This window comes from Corvus cornix, chromosome 8 (genome assembly GCF_000738735.6).
Source record: "Corvus cornix cornix isolate S_Up_H32 chromosome 8, ASM73873v5, whole genome shotgun sequence".
Taxonomy (NCBI): domain Eukaryota; kingdom Metazoa; phylum Chordata; class Aves; order Passeriformes; family Corvidae; genus Corvus; species Corvus cornix.
The window spans coordinates 4,998,751-5,021,318 of NC_046338.1; the positions used below are offsets into that span (position 1 = coordinate 4,998,751).

A 22,568-nucleotide genomic window follows, 5' to 3' on the forward strand; every position below is an offset into this window, starting at 1 on the left:
ATCATCTCAAAGCTGAGCTGCATCTTGTTGCTGGATTGCCTGCTGCATGCACAAGTGAAACAGCATTCTGGTAACGCTGTGAACAACCTGCCTCTCCCACAGGTGAGCTGCAGTCAGGAGTACCTGAAATAATATCCACTGCAGCTGTGGAGAGGTACATGGTTGATGGTTCAGATCTGTGTTCCTGTTACAGTGGAGTAATGAAATAGAGGCTTAAGTTCTTAAGCAATCAGTTATAAATCTGAAAGAACCCTATCCTGCTTCATTTTCTGAGACACAGCTTTGAAAATTCAGACTGGGTGGACAAATGCAGAGGCCCTGGTCCTTGAAGCTCTTGCACACTGCTGTATCTACAGGAGCCAGGCAGGACTCGTTCCCTCAACAGGAGCACTGCCACTTTGGAGAATTGTCCCAGTGCCAGTTGCGGCTCTGGGCCTGAATGCCCCTTGAAATGAAGTGGTTTTGATTCTGTTACTGTGTGCTTTGAACAGAGGCCGCATTGTGCATGCTGTGCTCGGTGTCCTGAGGCCTGCAGCAGCCATCTTCCCACCTCCCACCATGCTCCTCCAGCTCCCAGGGCAGCTAGGGCAGTGCCAGGCTCTTGCTGATGAATGTTCTGGTACCTGTTCAGTCACAGGCAAGTGGTGCAGTCTGCAGGCTCTGTGCTTGCCAGGCCTCTCCCAGCTCCTCCTGGATGTGGCCAGCTGTGGGATGGGTGCCCTGCCTGGGGAGGGCCTGATGCACTGGGAGCATGGGTGTATGGAATCCATAAGAGATGGCCCCAGGAGCACACAGCCTCCTCGGCTGTGGAGGTGCCCGCCTTACACAGTGCTGTCCCCCTTCCCCATGGGATGAATGATGGCAGCTTGCAGTGCTTTCCGTGTTCAAGCAGGTGTGTTGTAGCTGCAGGGCTTCATATGCTGATGGCAGCCACTCCCACCACGCCCATCACCACCTCTCCACAAAGATGCAATAAAACAGTGAAGGTCTGTGTGGAATCATCACAGACACTGCAAGTTGAGAATCTTCCCCATGACCCACACACCCTCCTCCCTCTGTGGTCTTTTATATTTTCCATCACCAGTACTGTGTTAATGTATTTGCTGTGTGGATTAAATGCATTTGGGTGCTGTGGACATGCCTGGAATGTGGTTTGCCACGCTCTTGTGCTGTAAGGGGATGTAGAATGTTGCTTTCCCTTGCTGCAGACTCATGGTAGAGATTTGCATCTGGCAGATTGGCTTTGGACAAACCTGTAGAGTAAACAAATGGCACAGCTCCCTCATGTCTGAGAAAACAGCTTGAGAGAGCAAAACCTGCACCATGTTCTGACTTCAGAGGACAAAAACATAACCTAGAGAAGACCTCATCTTTCTGTCCTTAAAAAAATCTTTGAGCTACAGTAGAGCTAGTCAGTTAGGAGACAGATAAACATGGTATCTCTGGAGCCTGCCATGAGAACAAAACACAAATTCAAGTGGGAATAGTTCCCTGCTGGCTATGCAAGCTGATTCTTTGAATAACTGGTGATGGCACAGGAATTTCCTCCTTTTTTATTTTCCTTTTCTATCTCCCTAAAGAGTCAGTTCCTACAGTAAGAAGAATTTCAGAGAAAACTGTGGCCTAAGCACATGTATGTGCTCATGCAATCATCAAAGGAACCAGTGCTGGGTGTATTGTCAGTTCCTCTCCTGCCCCTGCCCAAAACACACAAAAAATTACAGGCTTTGCCTTTCACTTCTTGAATAACTCTGCTTTTAAATCTGACTCTGAAAACACAGGGCTGAGATGGGCTGTTGTATATAACTGCATCTGGTCTGAAAAGGTATGACAAGAGCTCTGGAGGGAATTTTGCAGGAATTAGGAATGGGAATATATAGCTGCCTGTGAGTCAAAGATTGTTGAGGGTTATGTGTAAGCATCATTCTCTGCTCTTGCTCAGCAAGTTCCAGTTGTGGGCTTACTAGTGTTTGAAGTTCCAGCTCAAGAGACAGGCTGCGTGCCTACCTCCAGGGCAAGCTTTGAGCACCAGGGAGATGGGACAGCAGCTCTGTAAAGCACTGGGTTCCCTGTCTGTTCACTGGCAGAGGTCATTGCTTGGAGCAGGTCCAGGCTGAAGACCTTGTCAGGGGTGGTACAAAGTTTTGGGTTGAGCACGGCTGCATCTCAAATTTGGGTACTGAGGGGCTTTTGTCTTTGCAGACACTGGCAATCAGTTCTGGGAAAGCTTTATCAGCAACCATGGTGTGTTTTAGGAAGAGAAAGTCCACTCTTGTAATTAGTGCAAGCTGAAAACTGCCAGGGAGAAATGGGTTTGTCCTCTTTGTGCTTTGCACAGACATCGTGTGCAGCACTTCAGCTCTTGACAGGTGGCCACTTTGCAAGTCTCCCACATTCTGCATGCTCTGTTTGGGACACTAAGGGTTGAATTTAACCGATGGAACTGGAAATGAGTTTTACCATAGACAATGATGGGAAATGCTAAATAACCTGGAGCGAAGGGTGAGGGAAACAGTCGATCTTTGTCACAAGTTTAGCACTCAAACTGAAGATTTTGGCTTCTGGGCCCCTGTTGTAAAATGGTTTAGCCTAACCCCACCCTCTCTCACCTCCAGTGATGATAACGAAACATCTGTGTCCAAATCAGTAGGCTGCTACAGTAATGGAAAGCAAAGAAGTGCCCTGGAGTAAATGAATAATTCTGTATTCTGCACAGGGCTTGGCTGGTATTCAGTAAATACATTCACTGTGTGGCCCGGACACTGTGCCAATGAAGAGAAAACAGAAAGAAGAGTAACTAGCTGCTCTTTCAGCAATCACTGTCTTCAGTGCATTGAATATATGGAACTCCAGGCAAAATAACTGGGGGTCATGTTATAACTCCAGTTCTGTAAGTCATTTAGAGTAGGCATGAGTAGAGTTTGTACCAGCAATTCTGGTCCTGGCACATCCCAGTGCCAAGGACTGGATTTTACAAGCTGAACGTTCTTAAGTTGTGCTATTCTGTGGGGTTTTTGCTTGTTTGTTTGTTTGTTTATGAGTGAAGTTTATTTTACCACCTGTGTTGTGTATGCATGGTGTGAGAGATGGATCTATTTATGGACTGATGCAGAGAAATAGTACAGATGAATGCTTGAGGAAACTAACTGCAGGTGTAAACAACCACATCCTGAATGGATGAACCCTTCTTTAGAGGTGTTTTCTGGAAAGTTCACAGGAATGATCTGCCAATTAACTGGAGAGGCAGGAGGGATCTGTAATGTTACAGTGGCTTTTGGAAATGATGGTTGTTTCTTGCAGTCTCTGCAAGACAAAGGTGGATTCAAGATTACTGTGTGGTTTTCCCAAAATATGCTATTTTAAAGAGGTTTGTTTTTAAAAGATAAGTCAGCGTGATCTGAGGAATTTCTTTTTTCTAACTACAAGAACTCTAAACAAATCTGTAAGTTATGAGGCAATAGTTGAGTACATCACTAGATAATGTGTGGTCAGTTTGACCCTGCTGCCTTAATTTAGGAGGTAATTTTCAAACCACTATAAAGAAGGGCTTTGTGCTGCCTTAAAGGGATATGGGCAATCTCTAAGAAACAGGCATACTCACAGAGACAATCCCTTTGGCTCAGTTTTTGTTTGGTTGTTTCTCTTTTGCTATCTATGGTGCAGTAAATTAAAACAAAAACAGGTCTGGACTTGGCATGCCTTTGTAAATAAACTGCTGTGTGTGAATTGACAGCTCCTTTGCAACCAGGTTATTTATTATAAAGTTTGTTATTCTCCCACCAGAGAGCTTGTTTTGCCCAGTATTAACAGAATGCTTACAGTAACACCTCCCACCTCTGCACTGCAGCAGTTACACAAAGTTCTCACAATTTCATTTGTGTCCTTTTAAAATCTCATTTTGTTGACTGCTGGAATAGATGATTTCAATATGTGAACTAGAGATTAATACTTCACCTCTGCTTGTTTGCTCTGCACAGCTCACCTTACCTGTATCCGTTCTGCTTCATTCCTCTCCTCCCACAGAACTGCTTGGGGAACAGGAGGTTTCAGCTGCTCCGAGTTTCTCGAAGATCCGGTTTGTGACGGTGGCCGGTTACAGCCGTCGCTTCCTGACAAAGGTAAAGAACTTTGAAGGCTGCATTTGGTGAACTGGAGTCTCCTTCATGCAGTGTCCTTCCCCCCCTCCTGTTACAGATGATCTCTCACTGTCCTCCTGTGTATCCCACTCTCGAGGCAGGAAACTGTGCCTCTGCCTGTGCAGCTGTGAGCACAGGGGCTGTTCAGAGCAAAGAGGTTGTTGAGTGTCTGCAAAAGCACCTGTTGGCCCTGAACACACTGTTGTGACAATGATCTGATCATGGCTGGTGTCAGCAGGGAAAAACTAATGTATCAAACTTTTTAAAACTTGTTCTCCTTACTGGTACAATTTCACTGTGGCCCAAACTAGCCTTAGACTACTACCTGTTTTCTCTTTCTTTGGTCACCAGCTAGGACTGAATGGGCAGATGCGAAAGTCTCTGGTTACTTAGCAGCTGTGTCCTATCCACTTCACCTAGTGAGAGGATATTCAGGCAAGCAGTTTCATTCCTCTGGATGTTTTTTATACCAAATTGCAACCCCACCTTTCATATGTGACTCGAAGCAGGGACTAGCTTCAGGGGCTGAAGATGGCCTGTCTGCCTCAACTGAAAGGTTTGCTTTGGTGATGGTGACATCATTAACAGAGAAGAGCAAACAGGCCTAACTGTGGGCCATGCCATGACCTATGACCACAGCCCTTGGCAACCAAGAATGTTGAACAAGAAGGCTAATATAGAGAAATCTTCCCCCCATTCTCCTAAGGGCAGACTATTGCTGTTGTGGGGGAGAGAGGCCAATGACTGGTTTTCACAAGGACACAAAGAGGGAGACACCCATCTAGCTCATGGATGTAGTGACAACATTGGGTGAATCAGTGTGTGCTGTACAGCTCATGAATGCAGCAAAGTCATGGTGACCCAGGGCATGGAATAGTCTTAGCAGCCACGATTGCACTTGCTTGGCCTTTGTTCCAGAACCAAAACATATGAAGTGTCCTCTGATTCAGTAGGGAGAGAAAAGGGACTACTTAACTCTTGCATTAATACAGTTATTCAACAAACACTTGTTTCTCCCAGCACTTGTTCTTTCCATGTCTGTGGACTTGCCAGAGGAACCAAGTAATTGTTTTGGAACAGCTCTAGGAGTCAAGTCTCTATCAGACACATCCAGGTCTGGAGGAGAATGTCCATCCACCACCTGTTTCTCTTGCCAGGGCTGGGCAGCCCCAGCTGCATAGTCCCAGCAAATACAAGAACTAACTACAGGAACAAATGCCTCACTCAAACCTGAGGGAAACAGTGCTGTGAGCGCAGGTGTGAGTCCATGGGGCCTCATTTCCCATGGGAGGAATATGGGGACCTGCAGCTTGAGCTATGAGGTCTGTATTGCTGTGAGACAATCTGCCTCAGAGAAATTCATCTCGGTGTGAAGGGCCTTTGCCCTCTGTGCTGTTGGAGCTGTGATGGGCTTCAGCCCAAGCCTTTCCTGGCTTGTAGAGGGTGCCCGCTCCGTGCCCGCTCCTGCCCATGGAACAGCCCAGCCCTGGACGATTGCTGAGCCAGTGGCGGCACCTGCCGGTATTTTGCAGAAAGTTCTGGATATTGGTGATAAAAAGAAAGAAGCAGCCGTTCAGAGCAGGACGCACACGACCTCAGGAACAAAATGTAGTGATAAGGGTTAACAAGCTTTCTGTGGGAAAATCCCTAACCACAAAAGAAAATCCCTCCAGGAAGGTACACAGTATATCCAAGACTACCTGTTTTCTAGGAAACTCCCTCTAGATATTTGGGCAGCATGTATCAATATAGCTGTAATAATTTGCATAAGATGAGCCCATGTTCAGGATCCACCTAAATGCTATTTATTTCCTGCACTGGAAGCAGCGGGATTTCTCTGGTTACACTGCATTCTGGAATAATATTTCCCTCAGTAAATTTTACTGCCTCTTCATGTCAGCTGAGGTTTAGACTGTCGCCACAGCGTATTTGTGTCTTAAATAATTACTGCTTGTAGTAGTACTGCCAGGTGCCTTTAGCATTTCCAAATCAAAGAGAAAGAACAGCTTGGTCCTGTGGGCCTCACGAACGGATGGGACTGGGAGATGGGGGTGTAGGTTAGCAGAGCACTGAGAGGTGGTATGATAATGTACACTGAATATTTTTACTTTGTTTTCATAAATCCTTATGGTATCATCATTCCAATTCAGTATTTGTGCCAGCTAGTTGATATTTAGTTTTGTTTCCCATACAGGTAAGGTGGGGATTTTCTCCCTTTTTGTGGCTTCTTGTTCCCACTAACATATTCTGAGGACATTTACCAGTTTTCAACCACATTTGACAGACAGTTATTAACTTCTGACAATTTAAGATGTGGCCTTACAGAAGAAAAATACCCTATTACTGCCATTATTGAGGGGAAAGGCTGGCAAGCTCCTTCCTTGGTAGACCTCAGGTCATCCACGCTAGGCAGGAATGAGGAGAGGCATTGCAAATGAGCGTCATTAGTACTGCTTCTCCCAGAACTACTTGTTCTATCTCAAGATCTTGTATCTTTTATTGAGAGTTGTTTCCCTCCCACTAAATCCACAACATTCATAGCATTTGCCAAGAAAAAGTCATGCCCTCCTGTCCTGACCATTCCTGTACTCTGTACACTGCAGCGTGGCAGATGTTATTAAGGGTTGGATAAAACTGTGAGTGAGGCACTCTGTGCAGCATCTGTGCTACAAGAAGATGAAGATCTCTTGTCTCGCTGCGGGATGCTTCTCAGGAGGGGTGTAGCAAGATGCCAGTTCAGTAGCTGTCCCTCCTCCTTGTGCTAAATTTCCCAAGCCTCTCCTTTAGTTTTGCTGTGAACATGCAGGATTTCCAGCCAGATGTCTGTCTGATTTACACCCATGTAAATCAGGACTGCCTCCAAGTCTCTCCTATCTTTGAGCTGCCCTGGTGTGGTACAGACCTGCTGTGCTGCACCTGTGCTGACAGCAGCATGTAGGGCAGCAGGGTGCAGACATCCCTGAGCCAAAAAAGTGTGGGCTGGTACAGCTCGCTGGTGCAAAGCTGCACATTGTGGCTCAGCCTGCATTCGCTTGGAACCAGGCCCAAGCTAATAAACCCAACTAGATTGCTTCCAGACCCAAGCTGGCCCAGGAGGAGCCAGCGCAAATGTCACTGTGTTATGGTGCTTGCTCTGAGCTAGCTTAATAGTCTCTGCAGGCACGGGCCAGCTCCTGCACCTGTAGGGCAGGCAGGGAACGATGCATGTCCATAGACTGAAGCACTGAATGCAGCTGGAACTGTGTGACCAGAGAGGTCTTGGCCAGGTTGTACCCACCTCCAACACATCTCCTGCTTCCCAGCCCCTGTCCTTGGCAAGGCTTTGCTCTCTCCTCCGTGACATGCTGCAGTGGCTGTGGCTTTCGCACACAAGTTGTTTATAGGGCACTGCCAGCTGTTCAGTGGCGGGTTGGCTTGTGGATGTGCGGTGCCGGGGCAGCCGCATGCCTGAGCAGATTGCCTGGGGACAGGCATAAGGATCCTCGACGACCGCGGGCAAAGGGAAAGGGTCCAGGCCTATGACCGCGGGGCCGCGGGAGGGAAAATCATGGACCTCTTGGGAAGCAAGTGGTCAACTGCAGGGACTCTCCCCACCGGGGTGGACACCGGGAAGGTGGGGACCCGGGGCGCACCTATTCCCAGGCTGACTCTAGCCCACGGGCCCCCACAAGCACGGAGGACCCTCGATCGCCCTGCCGTGCTCCCTGAGGGGCGGCCGCACCAGGCCCGCGGGCGGACCCCGCTGTCAAACCCCGAGGGGCGGCCCCGGCGGCACAGCCCTCCCCCTGCCCGCCCCGACTGGCCCCGCCGCTGCGCCAGGGTAATGGTCCGGGCCGCCTGCGCTCTGGCAGCCGGCCCTGTGGCGGGGGAGCGGGGCTGAGCCCGTGCGCCCGGCGCGGCGGCGGGAGCCGGCGGGCAGCGCGTCCCCCCGGGCGGCCCCTCCCAGGTAGGAGCGCGGGGGCGCGGCTGTCACCGCGCCCGGCCGGGCTCTCCCCCCTCCCTCCCTCCCTCTAGGACCGGTGACTCGGGGGCCGCGGTGAACCCGGCGGTGGCGAACCCACTCTGCCACCGCGTCCGTGGTTGCCGGGGCGGCCGCTATTCGGATGCCTCAGCTGAAAGGCACCGGCCTCCAAACAACCCGCCTGTGTGCCGGGCCCTCTCCCCGCCCCTCCCGGCCGCGCTCGCCTTCCCGGGAACGGCTACGAGCAGCCTGGCGGTGTTGCCTAGAGAGGGAGCGAAGCCGACGCGCGGCACCGGCCGCCCCGTCCCTCACGGACGAGCCACCGCCGGGGGTCCGAGCGCCCCGGGTCATCCTCCGTCCGGCCGGTGTGTGTGAGACAGCGGGCGGGTGCTGCGGGGTGAGGGCTGAGAGCAGCGGGCTGAGGGCTGCGGGCTTGAGGTTTGCGGGCTGCACCGCCTCACGCGCGGCCGTTACCGGCCGTTGGCGGCGCGGGGCTGAGGCGGGAGCAGCTGAGGGCTGAGGCGGGGGCTGAGGCAGCGGGTCCGGGGCGGCCGCCCGCGCTGACAGCCCGTGTGCCGCTCGGTGCAGGAGAGCGGCGAGGGCCCTGGCAGCAGCCGCAAGCGGACATGCACTGTGAGCTCGCTGCGGGTCAGAAAGGCAGCGCCCGCGTCGAGGTGACCGACAAATGCCAAGGAGCGCCTCAGAAGGATCTGCCGCGGGTGACTCGTCCCGGCGCTGGTAAATCTCATTTGAATCCTCAGATGTCCTTTAAAGTATCTGTCAGCAACGGCAGTGACCACACGGAGCCTCAGCAGAGCCCCCCTGAAATGTCAGCACCTCTGCTAGATTTCATCCCCAAAAGACCCAGCATATTCGAGAGGATTCCGATTCTGCCGAGGGCGCAGGAGCTGCGATGCGCTAGAGGCTCGAAAGATTATTTCCAGCAGCAGAAACATCAAAGCGTGAAGGGTGAGTTTAAAAATGCATGAACTGAACACGATCACCACCAAAAACCTATTCACCAAACAAATAAAAACGTAACAAGCCTTTTTTCCCTCCCCTTCCTTTTGGTCTTCGTTGTGTTTTCTAACTTGTTTATTTGACTTCAAGCTTTAAAACTTTTTTCCTGTGCACCTTGGAGGCACAGGATAAACCAGACTGTGCTTTGCCGGTGTGAAGCTGAGTGTGTCTTAACAGTATTTTAAAAATCTTGAGACCAGCATCTTCATTAGTTGTGCTGAGCGGGTGCTGCTCATGCGGTCGCGTCTCCGAGGTGGTTGTTTTGGGGTTGGTGCTGAAGACTGGGCTGGTCTGTCCTGCGCCACGGAGTGCGTGTGGGGTGTTTGTGAGCATGCCTGGCTGACAATAAATGCCTGGTTCTTACTCAGCAGTTTCACCATGGTTGCTTGGTTTTTATAGTTTGTATTTCAAGGAGGTGTTACAAATGCTGGATTCAGGCGGTGAATCCTCAGACTTGGGAACTCCTGGTGCCCGGAAGGTCACATTCTGCTAGTTAACAAATGCCTGATTTTCAGCTGTCCATTGTTAAAGAAGTGGCACTGAAGTAAGGTCAGAAATTGCTTACTAAAAATCTATTAATTAAGCTTTTAAACTAGAACTTGTTAACTGGGCTGAAATTCAGTTTTAAAATAATCCCTCTAAGGTATCACTGAATGCGCTCAGAGGGAATTGAAGCATTCCTTTATGCTACTAAGTCACTTGCAGAGACATATGTTCACCTAAAGTTATTACAGTAAGACAATGTTTTCTTTAATTTTAGAAAGGTAATTGTCTTTTTTCTCTTATCAGTCCATTCTCATTCTCTATTTTATACATGTACATGCAATTATCTTGTCGGTGTAAGACTGTTCTCAGTGGGATTTTTTCCAGTTCTGCCCATTCTTCTGAAAACTAAAAGTAGGCTGTGTGCCCTTGGACTAGTGACATTTTCTTTTGTGAGCTTGTTACCTAGGGTGATGGCACCTTTCATTGCCATGAAGTTATGTTAATGAACACCTCAGTCTGTGCTAGGTCTGTCCTGCAGACTCTAGGATGTGTTTGTTCATCACCACTGAATACAGACAGAGCAGAGCAGCAGGTTATAAATTACCTTTTTTATTTTTCTGTTTGTTAATGCTGCAATTCTTCTCTCTTGATTTAAAAAAAAAAAAAAGGTTGTTAATGTTTGGCAGGAATGAAATGAAGGTCTGTTACGCAGACTCATGTTTGGAGGGGGGAGAAGGAGGATTCACAGAGTATGAAGGGAGAGCTACAAGCTCTAGTACTGCTGCGCTGCTGCCTGTGAAAGGGACTCTGGGGGTGTTTGAGTCCCTTGTTGGTGCCACGGGTGAGGTTGGTGCCACTTGACACGGTTCATGCCAGCATAAAATCCTGCCCGTACATTTCCCTGTGAGGCAGACTTTTGAAACACTTTTTTTTTCTTTTTTCCTTTGAGCTGTTTAGCCCTCTATTCATGCATATCCCTCTTGCTATTGCAGAGGGGAGGAGTGTAGAGAGGGAAAGAGAAAAAGCGTAATTTTGTGTTCACTTTGGTCTTTTATAGTAGATGTAGGTGGCCATGGGAGAAGGTTGCTAATTCATCTTTCCTGACAGATCAATTTCCCATTTTCACCACTGGGGGGAAAAAAAAAAAGGTGTTTTAAGTTTGGTTGCTGTTTTTGTTTAATGTGTTTTCTGTCTAGGGTGTTACTTGTGGTTGCTTCAGTGTATGGGTGACTTGAGTCATGGGAGTAAGTAGGAGGTATCATGGGCAAGATAGGGTTCATTTAACTGAGCAGGATGATTTTATGGATAATGCTGGATTTTTCTAAAGATGTCAACACTGAGTTTTTTGGGTGAATTTCTGTTGTTTGTTTGTTGGGTTTTTTGTTTGGTTTTGCCTTTTTTTTTTTTTTTTCCCCTCTCTCTGAGAAGACATTTTCAGGAGGAGTTAGGGAAAGTAAAAGTTAAAGTAAAATTTTGAGTCTGATTTAAAATGTGCAGGATGTGCTGCTCCTTCTGACTTGGACAGTGTCAGCAAGTGCTTTAATGTCCACTGGGGCATTTTAGAGTGCTCACTGTTCTCTGACTCACAAAAAGAGTGTATCTAAAGTGGGCTGTGCTGCAGACAGGAGAGCTGCTGCTCTTTCAAGGAGCAGTGCAAACCATCTCCCACCAACCCTGGTTCTCTCTTGAAGATAAAGGACTGGGATAGCTGCATGTGGATGTGATATACCAAGATAAAGCTAAGAAATGGGAATGAGGGAAACATTCAGATTTACCCAGTGAAAGGTTTTGGGGAGGAAACTGATGACAGCTTAATTTCAGACCATCGTGCCGTGCATCTCCTATTCTCCAGCCCCAGAGTGCCATGTACCCAGTAATTCCCTCTGCAGTCTGGGTTAGATTACAGAATGTGCCTCCTGGTTTTGGTTTATCCACAGTTGAAAGCTGCAAGTAGGGAGCGTAAAAGACGCTCTCTAACAAGAGCAAAACCAATTTTTATAGTTGCCTGTAAGGTTTTTCTTCCTAAACAAGCCCTACTTTTTAATTTTTTTTTTCAAGAAAAGAATGAATCACAATGATACACTGCTCTACTAATAAAAAGGGCAGCTTTGAAGTAATCACAATGGGGAAGAAGTATCCTGCTGTTGTAATGTGTCTGTGGTGTTACTCTGCTGCTTCACAGTGTTTTAAGTTGTGACCCTGCAAAATGCTTCTGTGCCTGAGCAAGTCTTTTGGACTTTATGAACAGCCAAACAGAAACTTGAGGGGTGGTGGTGAGCATTATTTCTGGGAATCAGATCATTTGGGTCTAAACTTTGCAGGATGGAGCTGTTGGTTGTTTGCCAAAAATACAGGTATTTTGGAAATGTGCTTCATGTTTTGTTCTGTTTGGGAGCTGTTTAAAATAAATGTCCAGTTTTCACCCAGCCAACCCCTTCTGCTGTGGCTGGCTGTGATAGGCACCACACTTTTCTTGGTCATTAATCTCCCCATGTGTCACAGGGCAGAATATTTGCCTACAGACGCTGCTTTTTAGAGGCATTTGGCATAGGATAACTGTGCTATAAGTATGAAGTCCATTTTACAGTGTTTTCCTGGGATTCTGTGGGTTTGGTTCCATGTCGTTGAATTTCATGCCACGCTATTACAGTTTTGAAAGTAACACAGGGCAAAATACTTATTGTCTACAGGGAAGAAGCTTTTGGGAAGGCTTTAGTGGTGACAAAAGAGTAATCGATAAAGATGCCAAATATCTCAGTTTCTAAATGACTTTGAGTATGGCTGTTACCAGGAAACATTTCTCCTTTTCATTCTTTTCCAGTTTTGTTCAGTGTACCTAATTCATGACTCAGTAGAAATGACGAGATTTATCCTGTTAGCTGTGCCACTGGGAAATCATCCAAATGGCCTGGACCTTTGCAGCAACCACTTCAGATATTAACTTACAGTGGGCAAAACAATAAGCTGGTCAAGTTGCACTAGTTGGATGTTTCCTTGTTGAGAGTATGTTTTGTTCAGACAAGGAGAAAACGGGTTGGATTTTTTTTTTTTTGTTTGTTGTTAACTGTAGCTGCTTTCAGCAGACATACAACCGATGTATTGAAATGTATTAATTTCCTTCTACTGTTGAGAAGGAGGGGTAAATCTTGCCATTTAATCCCCCTGTGACTATTTCCTTGGTTATCAGGACTGTCCTTGTGAAAGTAACAGCTGATACTGTTGTGATCTTGAGCAAAAGCATATTCTTTGGTTATATGACTTATTAGGTGAATTGACTCATCTTGGACCTGATCCTGCCATTTTCTTCCTTACATCTTATCTGTGTTCACCTGAATTATCCCACTGGAGCAAGTGTGACTGCCTAGGGCTGATAAATATGATATGAGCTGATAAGGAGACAGGGACAGGTTCACTGGTGTGGTGATCTCTAAACTTTGAGTTTTATGCAGAGCCGTAGAAATAATTATTTCTTATTTTCACTCTAGTTCCCTTGCTTGCTGCAGTTGAGCTCTCTGCTGCAAAAAGGAGTTTAAAGGCTTATTTGAACAAAGTGTGCAGTTACAGAACTGTATTTTTATTTCATGGTCTTTTTTTTTTTTTTTGCCTAATTTTATTTTGTAAGGGGAGAAAGGAGAAGAAACTGCAAATTGGAGAATGTGTTCATAAATTCATTTGGAATAAATTGTGACTGTCCTCTCCTCCCTTAAGCTGGCTATAATGCTTGCATGTCTTGAATAGGCAAATAACTTTCAGTTACTTGCTGCTGAAGGAAGTTCTTCTAATGATTTGTATTGCAAAATCAGTCACTGAATTGAAGATGGGACTTCCACGGATTTAATTTAAAAGAGGTTTAATTGTATCTAATAATTAAATCCATTGTAGTAGAGAGTATTTAGTAAATACAAGCCAGGAGATCTAATGATCAACCAGTCATATAAAGGCATTCAGTACTTGTAAAGTAAAAGCAAAAACCTCTTTCTGCTTCATGAAAAAACTACAGCTATTGGAAAAGCTGAAGAGAATAAATGTTGTATCTATTTTAATATTGTGTAGAATTACATGGAATAACAGATAATGCAAGATTAAAGGAAATAAGTCTAATCATTGGAAGAAAATTTTTGATTTGATTTGAGTTCTGTTTGAAGGAGTAGAAGTTAAAAATAAGAAATTACTTGTTCTGTCTTTAAAATGTTACAGTAGTGGAGGTTATTATCTACTGGGCTAAGTGGAATGAGAAGAAAAAAATATCCTTTCTTCTTTTATAGTAAGAAAAAAACCTCTACATCTTGCAAGTGGTTAAGTATGTACATTACTGTTCTGTGAGCAGTCTCATCAACTACAAAATTTTGGACATAGAGCATTCTAAATGATCATTTAGATGTAACTGAATACATTATTTGTATCTTAGAGTTCAACCCTGTATACACATAAACTGTTAAGTGCATGCTGAGGATTCTTAGTATTTTTGAGATTGTACTCTGGGAGTGCTTCAAGATTCTTTTTATTAGTGAAACTGCTAAATTTCAAGTGAGTGTCTTCTAGGAGACTGTACCGCTTCATTGAAATAAAGTGGTTTGTTTTTTTTGTTGAATAAGAAGGACAAAATTTCACCCTAAATTATTAATATCAGTAGGAGTCTTGCCACTACCTTTAGCTGGGTCAGTATTTCAGTCCTAATATTACAGAAGTTATTTTTCCTGTGTACAGGGAAAAGCTTGTAGAACAAATAACAAGTTTCTGTTAAATCCATCTGTAAGCCAGGAAGTGGAATAACGTATGGACTATGAGGAGAAATCTGTAGTACTGTGAATATAATTTCCATGCTAAGTACCATAATTACCATTATTCTAGAAATTCTGCTGTTTAGTGATTTTAGAACTGTTGAAGATGTTGATGGCAGGGTAATTGGAGAGGGAAAATAGATGTAAACCACTCCATTTTGCACTCCAGATTTCTATCATTGTATGTCAACAAGCTTGAACCAGGCATGCAATCTAGTAATCATTTCACAGTGCCTGAAACGGCTTTTAATAGACTGGCGTTTGTTTGCTCTTTTTTTCCCCTCAGCCACCCAACGTTGTTTCCCAGCACACTGCTGTAACTCGGAATACAGGGTTCCAAAGCAAGGGCAGTGCTCACTGACTGTGGTACAGCGTAATCTTGCCCTACAAATGTGCAAACAATAGCAAAAGTATGTGTTTGGGAATATGGCGCAGCTGTTATCTTCTGCCGGGAGCAGGGAGCGTTACAGTGACATAGAACGACCAGTTAAAACCACTCCGGCCGTTTTATTGCTTGTAAATGGGGCGTGTAAAGAAAAGCAAGGACCGGTCCCTCCATTCAGATAACCATCAGCGCAGACTACCGCGGCACTACCTTTCTGCACAGGCTTTGAAGAATAGAGGCAAAGAGTTCCCCTTTTTCCTTCCCCTCCTATTACATTTCTGGCACCCTGTATGTGAAATCTCGATTGGAGCCTGAACTTTCTGTTCTGAGAATCTCTGCTTCACTGGTTACCTGGAACAAAGAGTTATTTTTTTTTATTACAGTCATTAGCTTGACTATATGAAATGATTGTTAATGATTATTTGTAGACAGAGGACTGCTTGTAAAACAGATGAGACATTGCCAGAGCTGCAGTAGGAAATAGATCAAAATTCTGTATTTTAGGTTATTTTAAGGTTTTGACCATTACAAGGTTGATCTCAATCAACTGAAAGTGCTTAAGATCTTTTTATTTAAAGGAACTGTTCTGCTTTAACTCTAATAATTATGTCTGACTTTTCCATCATTACATATGAATGTATATGGGATTATTCTATCGAATGGATTGGCAAGGAGCACTGCGATTGAGCCTATGGCATCCCATTAATTCTAAGGGTTAAACGAATGCAAAACATCATAAACTACACTTACTTCTGGCATTTACGTGTGTGATAAGAGGGCTTTGTGAGAGCTCTAGAGTTGTTAGTTGTTTTACAATGAGGAGAAAGCAAATACATTCTTACATGTTGTTTGCATGTTAGCCAGAGGGAAAAATGACACTAAGGCGACATCATCAAATACAGTAAAACTAACTTTTTAATACAGATGTCCATTGTTGTTTTAAGTGCTTAGGGGGTTGGTGGTTTGGTTTATTTTGGAACTTGCTGAACTATATGAAGTGTGTCTCCAGGGGCCTGGTATTTTAATACCTTGTAGAAGGTTGTATAACAGTAGATGATGTATTTCGCCTGCCTTCCAGTGCTGTAAATAAATTACACGTGCTGGCTTGGGAGAACGTATGTGAGGTGTAAATCAAAGGCTAATATAAGAGGAAAAATACCAATTAGTGATGTCTTGTAGCAGGTTAGAGTTTCTTTATGCATTTATCTATAATCAAGAGATATAAGAGCAGTAGTATGTATAAAAATGTTAACATGAGGCGCTTCCCAAGAAGGGGTAGGGGGTCTAGGATTATTAAAAATAAGTGCTGTGATTCACTGCTTTTTCACAATTTGCTATGGTTAAGTCGCTTAAATACTGAAGTCAACAGTCCCCTAGGCAAAGAAAGATAATATAATTTTAAGTGTATTGTTAAAATTGAAATTTGATAGCTTCCACTCTCTAATCCTATCTAAGTCTTGGCTGTATTAAAAGGAAAATAGATGCATGTGTCAGTTTTGGAGCATAATCTTTCTTTTGAGTTTAAAGAATGATAAATGTGCTTCAGACAAGCAACACAGCAGTTTATTGGTATGAATGTTTTCCTAAATACTACATGCTTAATGCAATCCCCATTCCTTTATAATAAGTTTAAATATTAATTCTTTGGAATGCTAGATGCCTAAAGCTAGATAGAAATGCTGTGCAGTTTCAGATATCTAGGAGTGGGCTTGTGAAACAGGATATTTAACTGGGAGAGATGAGTAGCACATTTCAGAGTTATTAGGGCAGAACAACAATGCAAGAGGATGACTTTAAAAAAAAAATTACAAAATTGTTTTCTGTGTGTGAGGCTTAAATACCTTAGAATTATTTATTTGAAACACAAGAGTAGATTTCCTATCTATGTAGGTTCTAGATGACATTTTTTATTATTATTTTGTTTAACTTCTTTTAGCTGCCTGCCCCTCTCTACGGCAGCTGGCTTTGATTTAACCTGAATCCTTCACTGAGAGGGAGTGATCAGTCACAATGACTGCAAATTGTGCTCTTCGATGGAACATCTCTGTAGTGGCTGGAGAGAGAAGACTGAATAGGACAGGAAGGGTGCTCATGGAAAGGAGCAGTTTGTATTCAGAAGGACTCACTTTCCTCTAAATCAGCACTTACTGTTTCTTATCTAAGTCCTGCCTACCTCCAAAGCCCCATCTGTGCTGGACAGAGAAGAGAGAGTTAAAGTGAGAACAGATAAAAGAGGAAATTTCTGGTTTATTACCTGCTATTTTCTGGGAAAATCCCAGAAAAGGTTTAGCATGAAGTTCCATGACTCTTGATTTGCCCTGCTGCTCCTGCTGAACTTGCAGGGGGTTGACTTCAGGAGGAGGCCGGTTGTTGAATGTTTTGAAAATTCACTCCATGCTCCTTTGAGACACAGAAGATCCAAGCGTTAAATTCTCTCCTGGAGAGAAAAGTGTGCAAGCACTTTTAGCCCAGTGCTGGGATGCCAAGGTCAGTTAGCACAGCACGTTCACCTTCAATTTTTCTTCTGTTTGAGGCCGTGCATGGGTGTAAAGCTGGAGTGATCAGCCATTGTATGTGAAACAGGCAAAAGTGGTGAAGGATTGTGGCAGCAGCCAACATGGCCGAGTATATAAATATTTTGGATGGACAGAACAAGGGTGCTTGAACTCTGTTGTAGACTGCACTACTTGTATCATTTAGGGGCAAATCTTTGTACCAGTCATGATATTTCTACAGTGAGAGCATAGCAGAGTATGGTGTAGAGAAGGACAAGCCAGTTTTGGAAACAGAAACAGGGCAATTGTTTGAGCAAACCATCAGGGCCAGGTTGATTTTTCTATGCTGAGAGACAGAGTTTATTAGTTCAGGTGCAGCATTGGGATGATCCGGCTGTGCTCAATGTTTGAGGTCTGATCTGGTGGTGGTGCAGGGCATAGCATTGCAGCTTGTGTCCGTGTCAGCCCAGGGTGGCACTTGCTTGAGTGTGGATGCAGCCCCTCTGCACAGTGTGTGCATGGACTGAGCTTCTCTCCAGGCTACACGAAGGTTGTGGTGTTTGCCCTTGTTGGTGAGTCTCCATGAGTGCGAGTGGTGAAGAGTGCAAATTACATCTTTGTTATCTTTGGGAGAGTAAGGTTTCTAAGAGAACATTTTAGTAGGGCTTCTTGCTGCTTGGCATCTGCATTATGCTGCCAGTTGCAGAATTGTTGCAGAGGAACAAAATCTCCCATTTATTTTAGTGCTTGATTTGCTGAGGTGAGGGAAAAGAGGCTACGTTAAGGGAGCTGTGTTGGAAATATTGGAAATAGCCAAGAGTAAGTAGCTGTTGGGAGGAAAATTTCTCCCCCCCTCCCCAGTTTTCTGGGTTGCTCTTGCCTCCCAGCAGATGGCAAAATCTCTTAGGGCTTGTTGTTCTTGAGGCAGAAATCACTCAAAGGACTGTGTGTCCCTGGGCTTCAGGTGCAGGTGGCTACGACAAGGTTCCCAAGATCCTCATCTCTCTGGCAGAACAGATTTTGCACGCAACTGAGACTGTCTCCAGGACTTGAACGAGAAAAAGCAACACTAAATTCCTCCTTTCTGGATATCTGATTGTTGTAGTGTTCAGTTTCCTTGAAGTTATCAGAGCTGGTTTATGTTCAACTGAAACTGAACTGGCCTGATCCCATTGTCCCTAACTCTGGTGCAGATCTGAAGTGTTGCCATTTTAAATCCAAGAGTGGATAAAAAAGAAAGAGGCAGATGAGCTCTGGAGGGCTAATGTATAAAAATTTGTCTTCTAAGTATGGACTCAGTTCACTTGGCAAAAGAAAAAGACATCTCGCGTTTTTAATCTGAACAGTTTGCTTCTTATTTTTCCTCCTGCCAACTCGCCACAAATTGGCTTTTATTCCTTTTCTTTTAAGTTCTTGAGCTGTTCGAGGTTTGCTGACTTTGTGGGGATAAGCTACAGACAATGTGTGGATGGTTCCCTTTTCAGAACAGAGATCCCCATGCATTTCAGCATCTCTCTGATTTGGATGGATATACAGGAAATTTAAGGGGATATCTACCCCTAGAGCCCACTTGTTCTTTCCCTGCTCTTGAGTCTTAATGACCTTTTCTTTCTACTCTCTTGGCCTCCTTACTGTGCCACTGTGCTGTTAGTTTATTTTTAAATATGTGTATAAAGGGTTGTAACTTATTTGAATTGTGGGCTAAATGAGTGGAAGCATGGCGACTGGTGTAAATAGCTTTTGGTCTGCTGAGTGTGTAAATAACTCAAAATCTGTCAGGGTGATTTGGCTGGCTTTTATTGGAATCATTATTCATATGAGATCTCCTTTCTCTTACTGCATCCTGTCAGAAACTATTAGGCAGAGATTGCTGGCATGACTACTCAAACTGCTTTGTCAAAATGCACTTTTATACCTGTTGCTTTTACATTTGCCAGTTCCACAGATATTTTTACAAGTGGATATGTTCTGCAAGATTAGTCATAGAAAGCTAATATAAAGGGACCAAAACCTAGAAGGTGAGAGCAGACCACTGGGGTGATCAATCATCAGTAGTGTTTTGAGCCTAAATGTATAACAGCATTGGCTACAAGTTCAGCTTATTTGACCAGTTAGAGTGAAAACACACTGGTGTGTTGCAGAGACTTGCAGCCTCAGTGGTACCCAGGTCAAGTTTCTCAAAATGAGACTAACCTGCTTGGGGAACTTTCCTTGCAAAGGCCTAGTGTTAATGCCAACAATAGAATTTTATTAGCTGCTGGAGAAGATGCTGGAAGACTTGAAAATTAAGAACAGTAAACATTAGAGGCGATAAAGAAGTTTTATGCATGGGGGAGATGTTTTGGCAGCAAGCAGTCACGCTGAAGAGACAGGGAGGTAGTTTTGGAGCCTAGATAAGAAGAGACTTGAGAGAAAACTTGGTGAAAAATAGCCTCATAGCCAGCTAGAATTTAGATAAAAATGAATTATGACACTAACTACCACTAGAGAAAACAATCTGGGAGATTGGATACAGGTTCCAGTGTGAAGGCTGCTGACTGCAGCATTTGCTAGTTTGACAAGCAACCCTGATTCAGAATGTGTTATATATGGGAAGGAACTTCTAAACATGGAATTGAGTGATTTGTAGATTAGAGTTACAATTTGTGTGTATGGTGCCCACACATCTGTCAGAGGCATTGGTCTTGTTCTGCTGGTACAAAAGGAAATCTCCTGTTGCGTCCTTTTTGAAGCTGAGTGTAGCTGTAGGTTTTCCCTGTTGGTGACTAATTACTTTGTGAAATGCACCTGATCTTCAGGACCTTCTGTCTCTTCTAGATTGGTTTGTTCTTCCACAGGGATTATGTGGGCTTGACACTAGGAAAGACACTTTCTAGGACTATACTAAGCTTTTGACATACGGTGCCCAAGGAGGCTGTGAGTTGTTTATCACTGGAGTTTTTGAAGACAGGCTGGGTGGAAATCCTACTGTGGAATGTAATTCTTTGGGCCCAGCTGTCCTTCCTGTGACATTTTTAATTCCCACACTCAACCGCTTAGGCACTAGAGAGTTAGAAGAGGACTCTCAAACTGTAATAGTCCAGGCTTCTATCCTCTTTGACTTGCTGAACAAAGTTCAAATCCCTCCTTGTCTAATGTTGGTGTTCCTGGCCACTCATTTGTTTGTGAAGAAAACACTGAGAAGGCATACAATAAAAACCAGACTGAGTGAAGGGCTCAAAGAGCAGCAGTTGGGAGAGCCAGTGGTGGGACAACTGGGCATGGAAAATGATTGATTTTATGTGCAAAGCAGTTGTGAAATGTTCTGTGGCATTCTGGGGACATGCCATTGCTAAAAAATGATTGCCTGTTGGGGATAGAAAATGCCAGCCATTGTTCTGTAGAAGGAAATAGCCTTATTGATACTGAATTAGGCTCACATTGAATTATTATTCATTTTCAGTGCATCCTGTTTTCCAAATACAAAAATTAACTGAAGGCCTGCAGCACTATTGGCCTTTAGTTGTTGGTCGTATCTGCATCCTTACAGTGCAGGTGGAGTTTAGGCTGTTTATACCTGGGGATGGATTGTGACAGAAATTGGCATTAAAAGAGTAGCTGAAAGAAGCTGTTCTTCTCTTTAGGAGTCCATCCAACTAGTTCTTGTTTTATAACAAGCCAAAGAGTGAGGCTGGCAGAGGTAAATGTGTTGGTAGATAAGACTTAACTTCCGGGATGCATTTTGAATTGTCACATTCATTGCTGATGGCAGAAAAATAGTGGTATAGGAAACAATATTGTTGCTTTTTGCAAGGAATAGAAACTGACTTATCTACAGAAATTGAAATGCACACCAGATAGAAATATTTTCTACAGTGACAGTGTTTTGTATACAGCTTTGAAAGTTTTGAGTTTTGTTCGCAGTGTTATTGAATAGCTTCTGCTGAAATCCTGACAGAATATAGAAAGCCACTACCAGCAAAATTTGTTCCTTCAGTTAAAGGGAATATTTTTATTTAATAAAAATCAGGAAGTGACTGGCATTCGACATGGATTTCTTGAGCATTCATCAGAAACTGGACAATAGGTATTTTCTTGTGTCATACATATGAGGCAGTACCTTGGCATGGAGGAATATAAAATGTTTCTGTGGGTGGGAGGCTGGATGTCCTGGAAAGCAGCAACACTGAAAAGGATTGGGATGTCACCAGTTGGTATGAGATGGAATTGGGATCCAATTGGTATGAGAAAATAAATTTCTAATAGGGTATGAGGTGATATTATTAAAAAGCTTAGAGAAGTGATGGTATCCTTCTGTAAATTATCACTCTGGTTGCAGGGAGATAGATTAATGCTCAGGCTTTCTTAAATGGCTTTGAAAAATCAAAGGGTTTGGAGAAGAACTGGAAGATACTGACCCATGTGTGGTACCCGTGGACTAATGGAAGATTACAGGGAATCTGGTCTGTTCCAGAGATGCAGTGGAGGAGAAAATAAGTGATACTTGAGGGTTCTTTTGAGAGCAGATAAGTGTAGGATGGTATCTCATGGCTGAAACTGAGAATGATAAAACAAGAAAGAACACTGATGTTTTCGACTGCAAGGATAATTAAACCTGGCTCAGTTTAGTAAAGGATGTGATAAACCATCTGGTATTTGGAGTGACTGAGCCAGGTTTGAATGTTCCTATGGAAGAAATGATTAATTTGAACCACAGACAATTGCATTCAGTGGCAGAATCACTAGATAGACAAGCTTGACCATCCCAAGGGCTTCCGCTTGCAATCTGTAAAAGACTGGATTCCAGGCCATCTCCTTCCTCCAGACCTGGTGCTGCTGTTCCTTCATGTGCAGTCCGTGAACCTGACATCCAGATGAGGCCAAATTTATGCCCTCATTCTGGGTTTCATGACAAAGAGTAGGGACAGACAGGGAAGGAGGAGCATTGCCACACCATAGTCACACAGTCTGGACAGAGTTTTGGCAAGGGAATCACTAGCAACTAATGTTTCCTCCAAACCCGCCCTTTCTTTCCTCTTGTTATGTCTCTCCCTTCAGCAAACAGCACCACTCCTGGACTAGACAAGTCTGTTCAGAGATGGGTGATGGAACCTGCTGTCTCCCAGGGCCTGGGCTGAGACCAACTAAAACCAAGTGCTGGTTTAAAACCTGGACACGGGGGAAAGGATAACTCTTGTGATAGTCTCTTATGAGGGAGGCACTGATGGTTTTCAGCATTAATGTCTTCCCTTTCTTTGTTTTCTGAAATGAAACCAAAGGCTCAGCCTCCTTCCTAGCCCAGCAATAGTGACATACTAACACAGT

The 22,568-nt window shown here is 44.4% G+C and overlaps 1 protein-coding gene across 3 annotated transcripts in view; it reads left to right on the forward strand.

Moving 5' to 3' along the window:
• Positions 1-8,048: 8,048 nt before the first annotated feature.
• Positions 8,049-22,568, forward strand: part of GLIS1 (GLIS family zinc finger 1) — a 181,834-nt gene continuing 167,314 nt past the window's right edge. For 2 of the 3 annotated variants that reach the window (XM_039556167.1, XM_039556168.1), the window contains exons 1-2: positions 8,166-8,462; positions 8,686-9,066. In XM_039556167.1, coding sequence (XP_039412101.1) covers positions 8,240-8,462; positions 8,686-9,066 — 604 coding nt within the window. In that variant the 5' untranslated portion in view covers positions 8,166-8,239. Of the gene's footprint in view, positions 8,083-8,165; positions 8,463-8,685; positions 9,067-22,568 lie in introns of those variants that run through there. The other variant, XM_039556169.1, reaches the window with a different exon arrangement.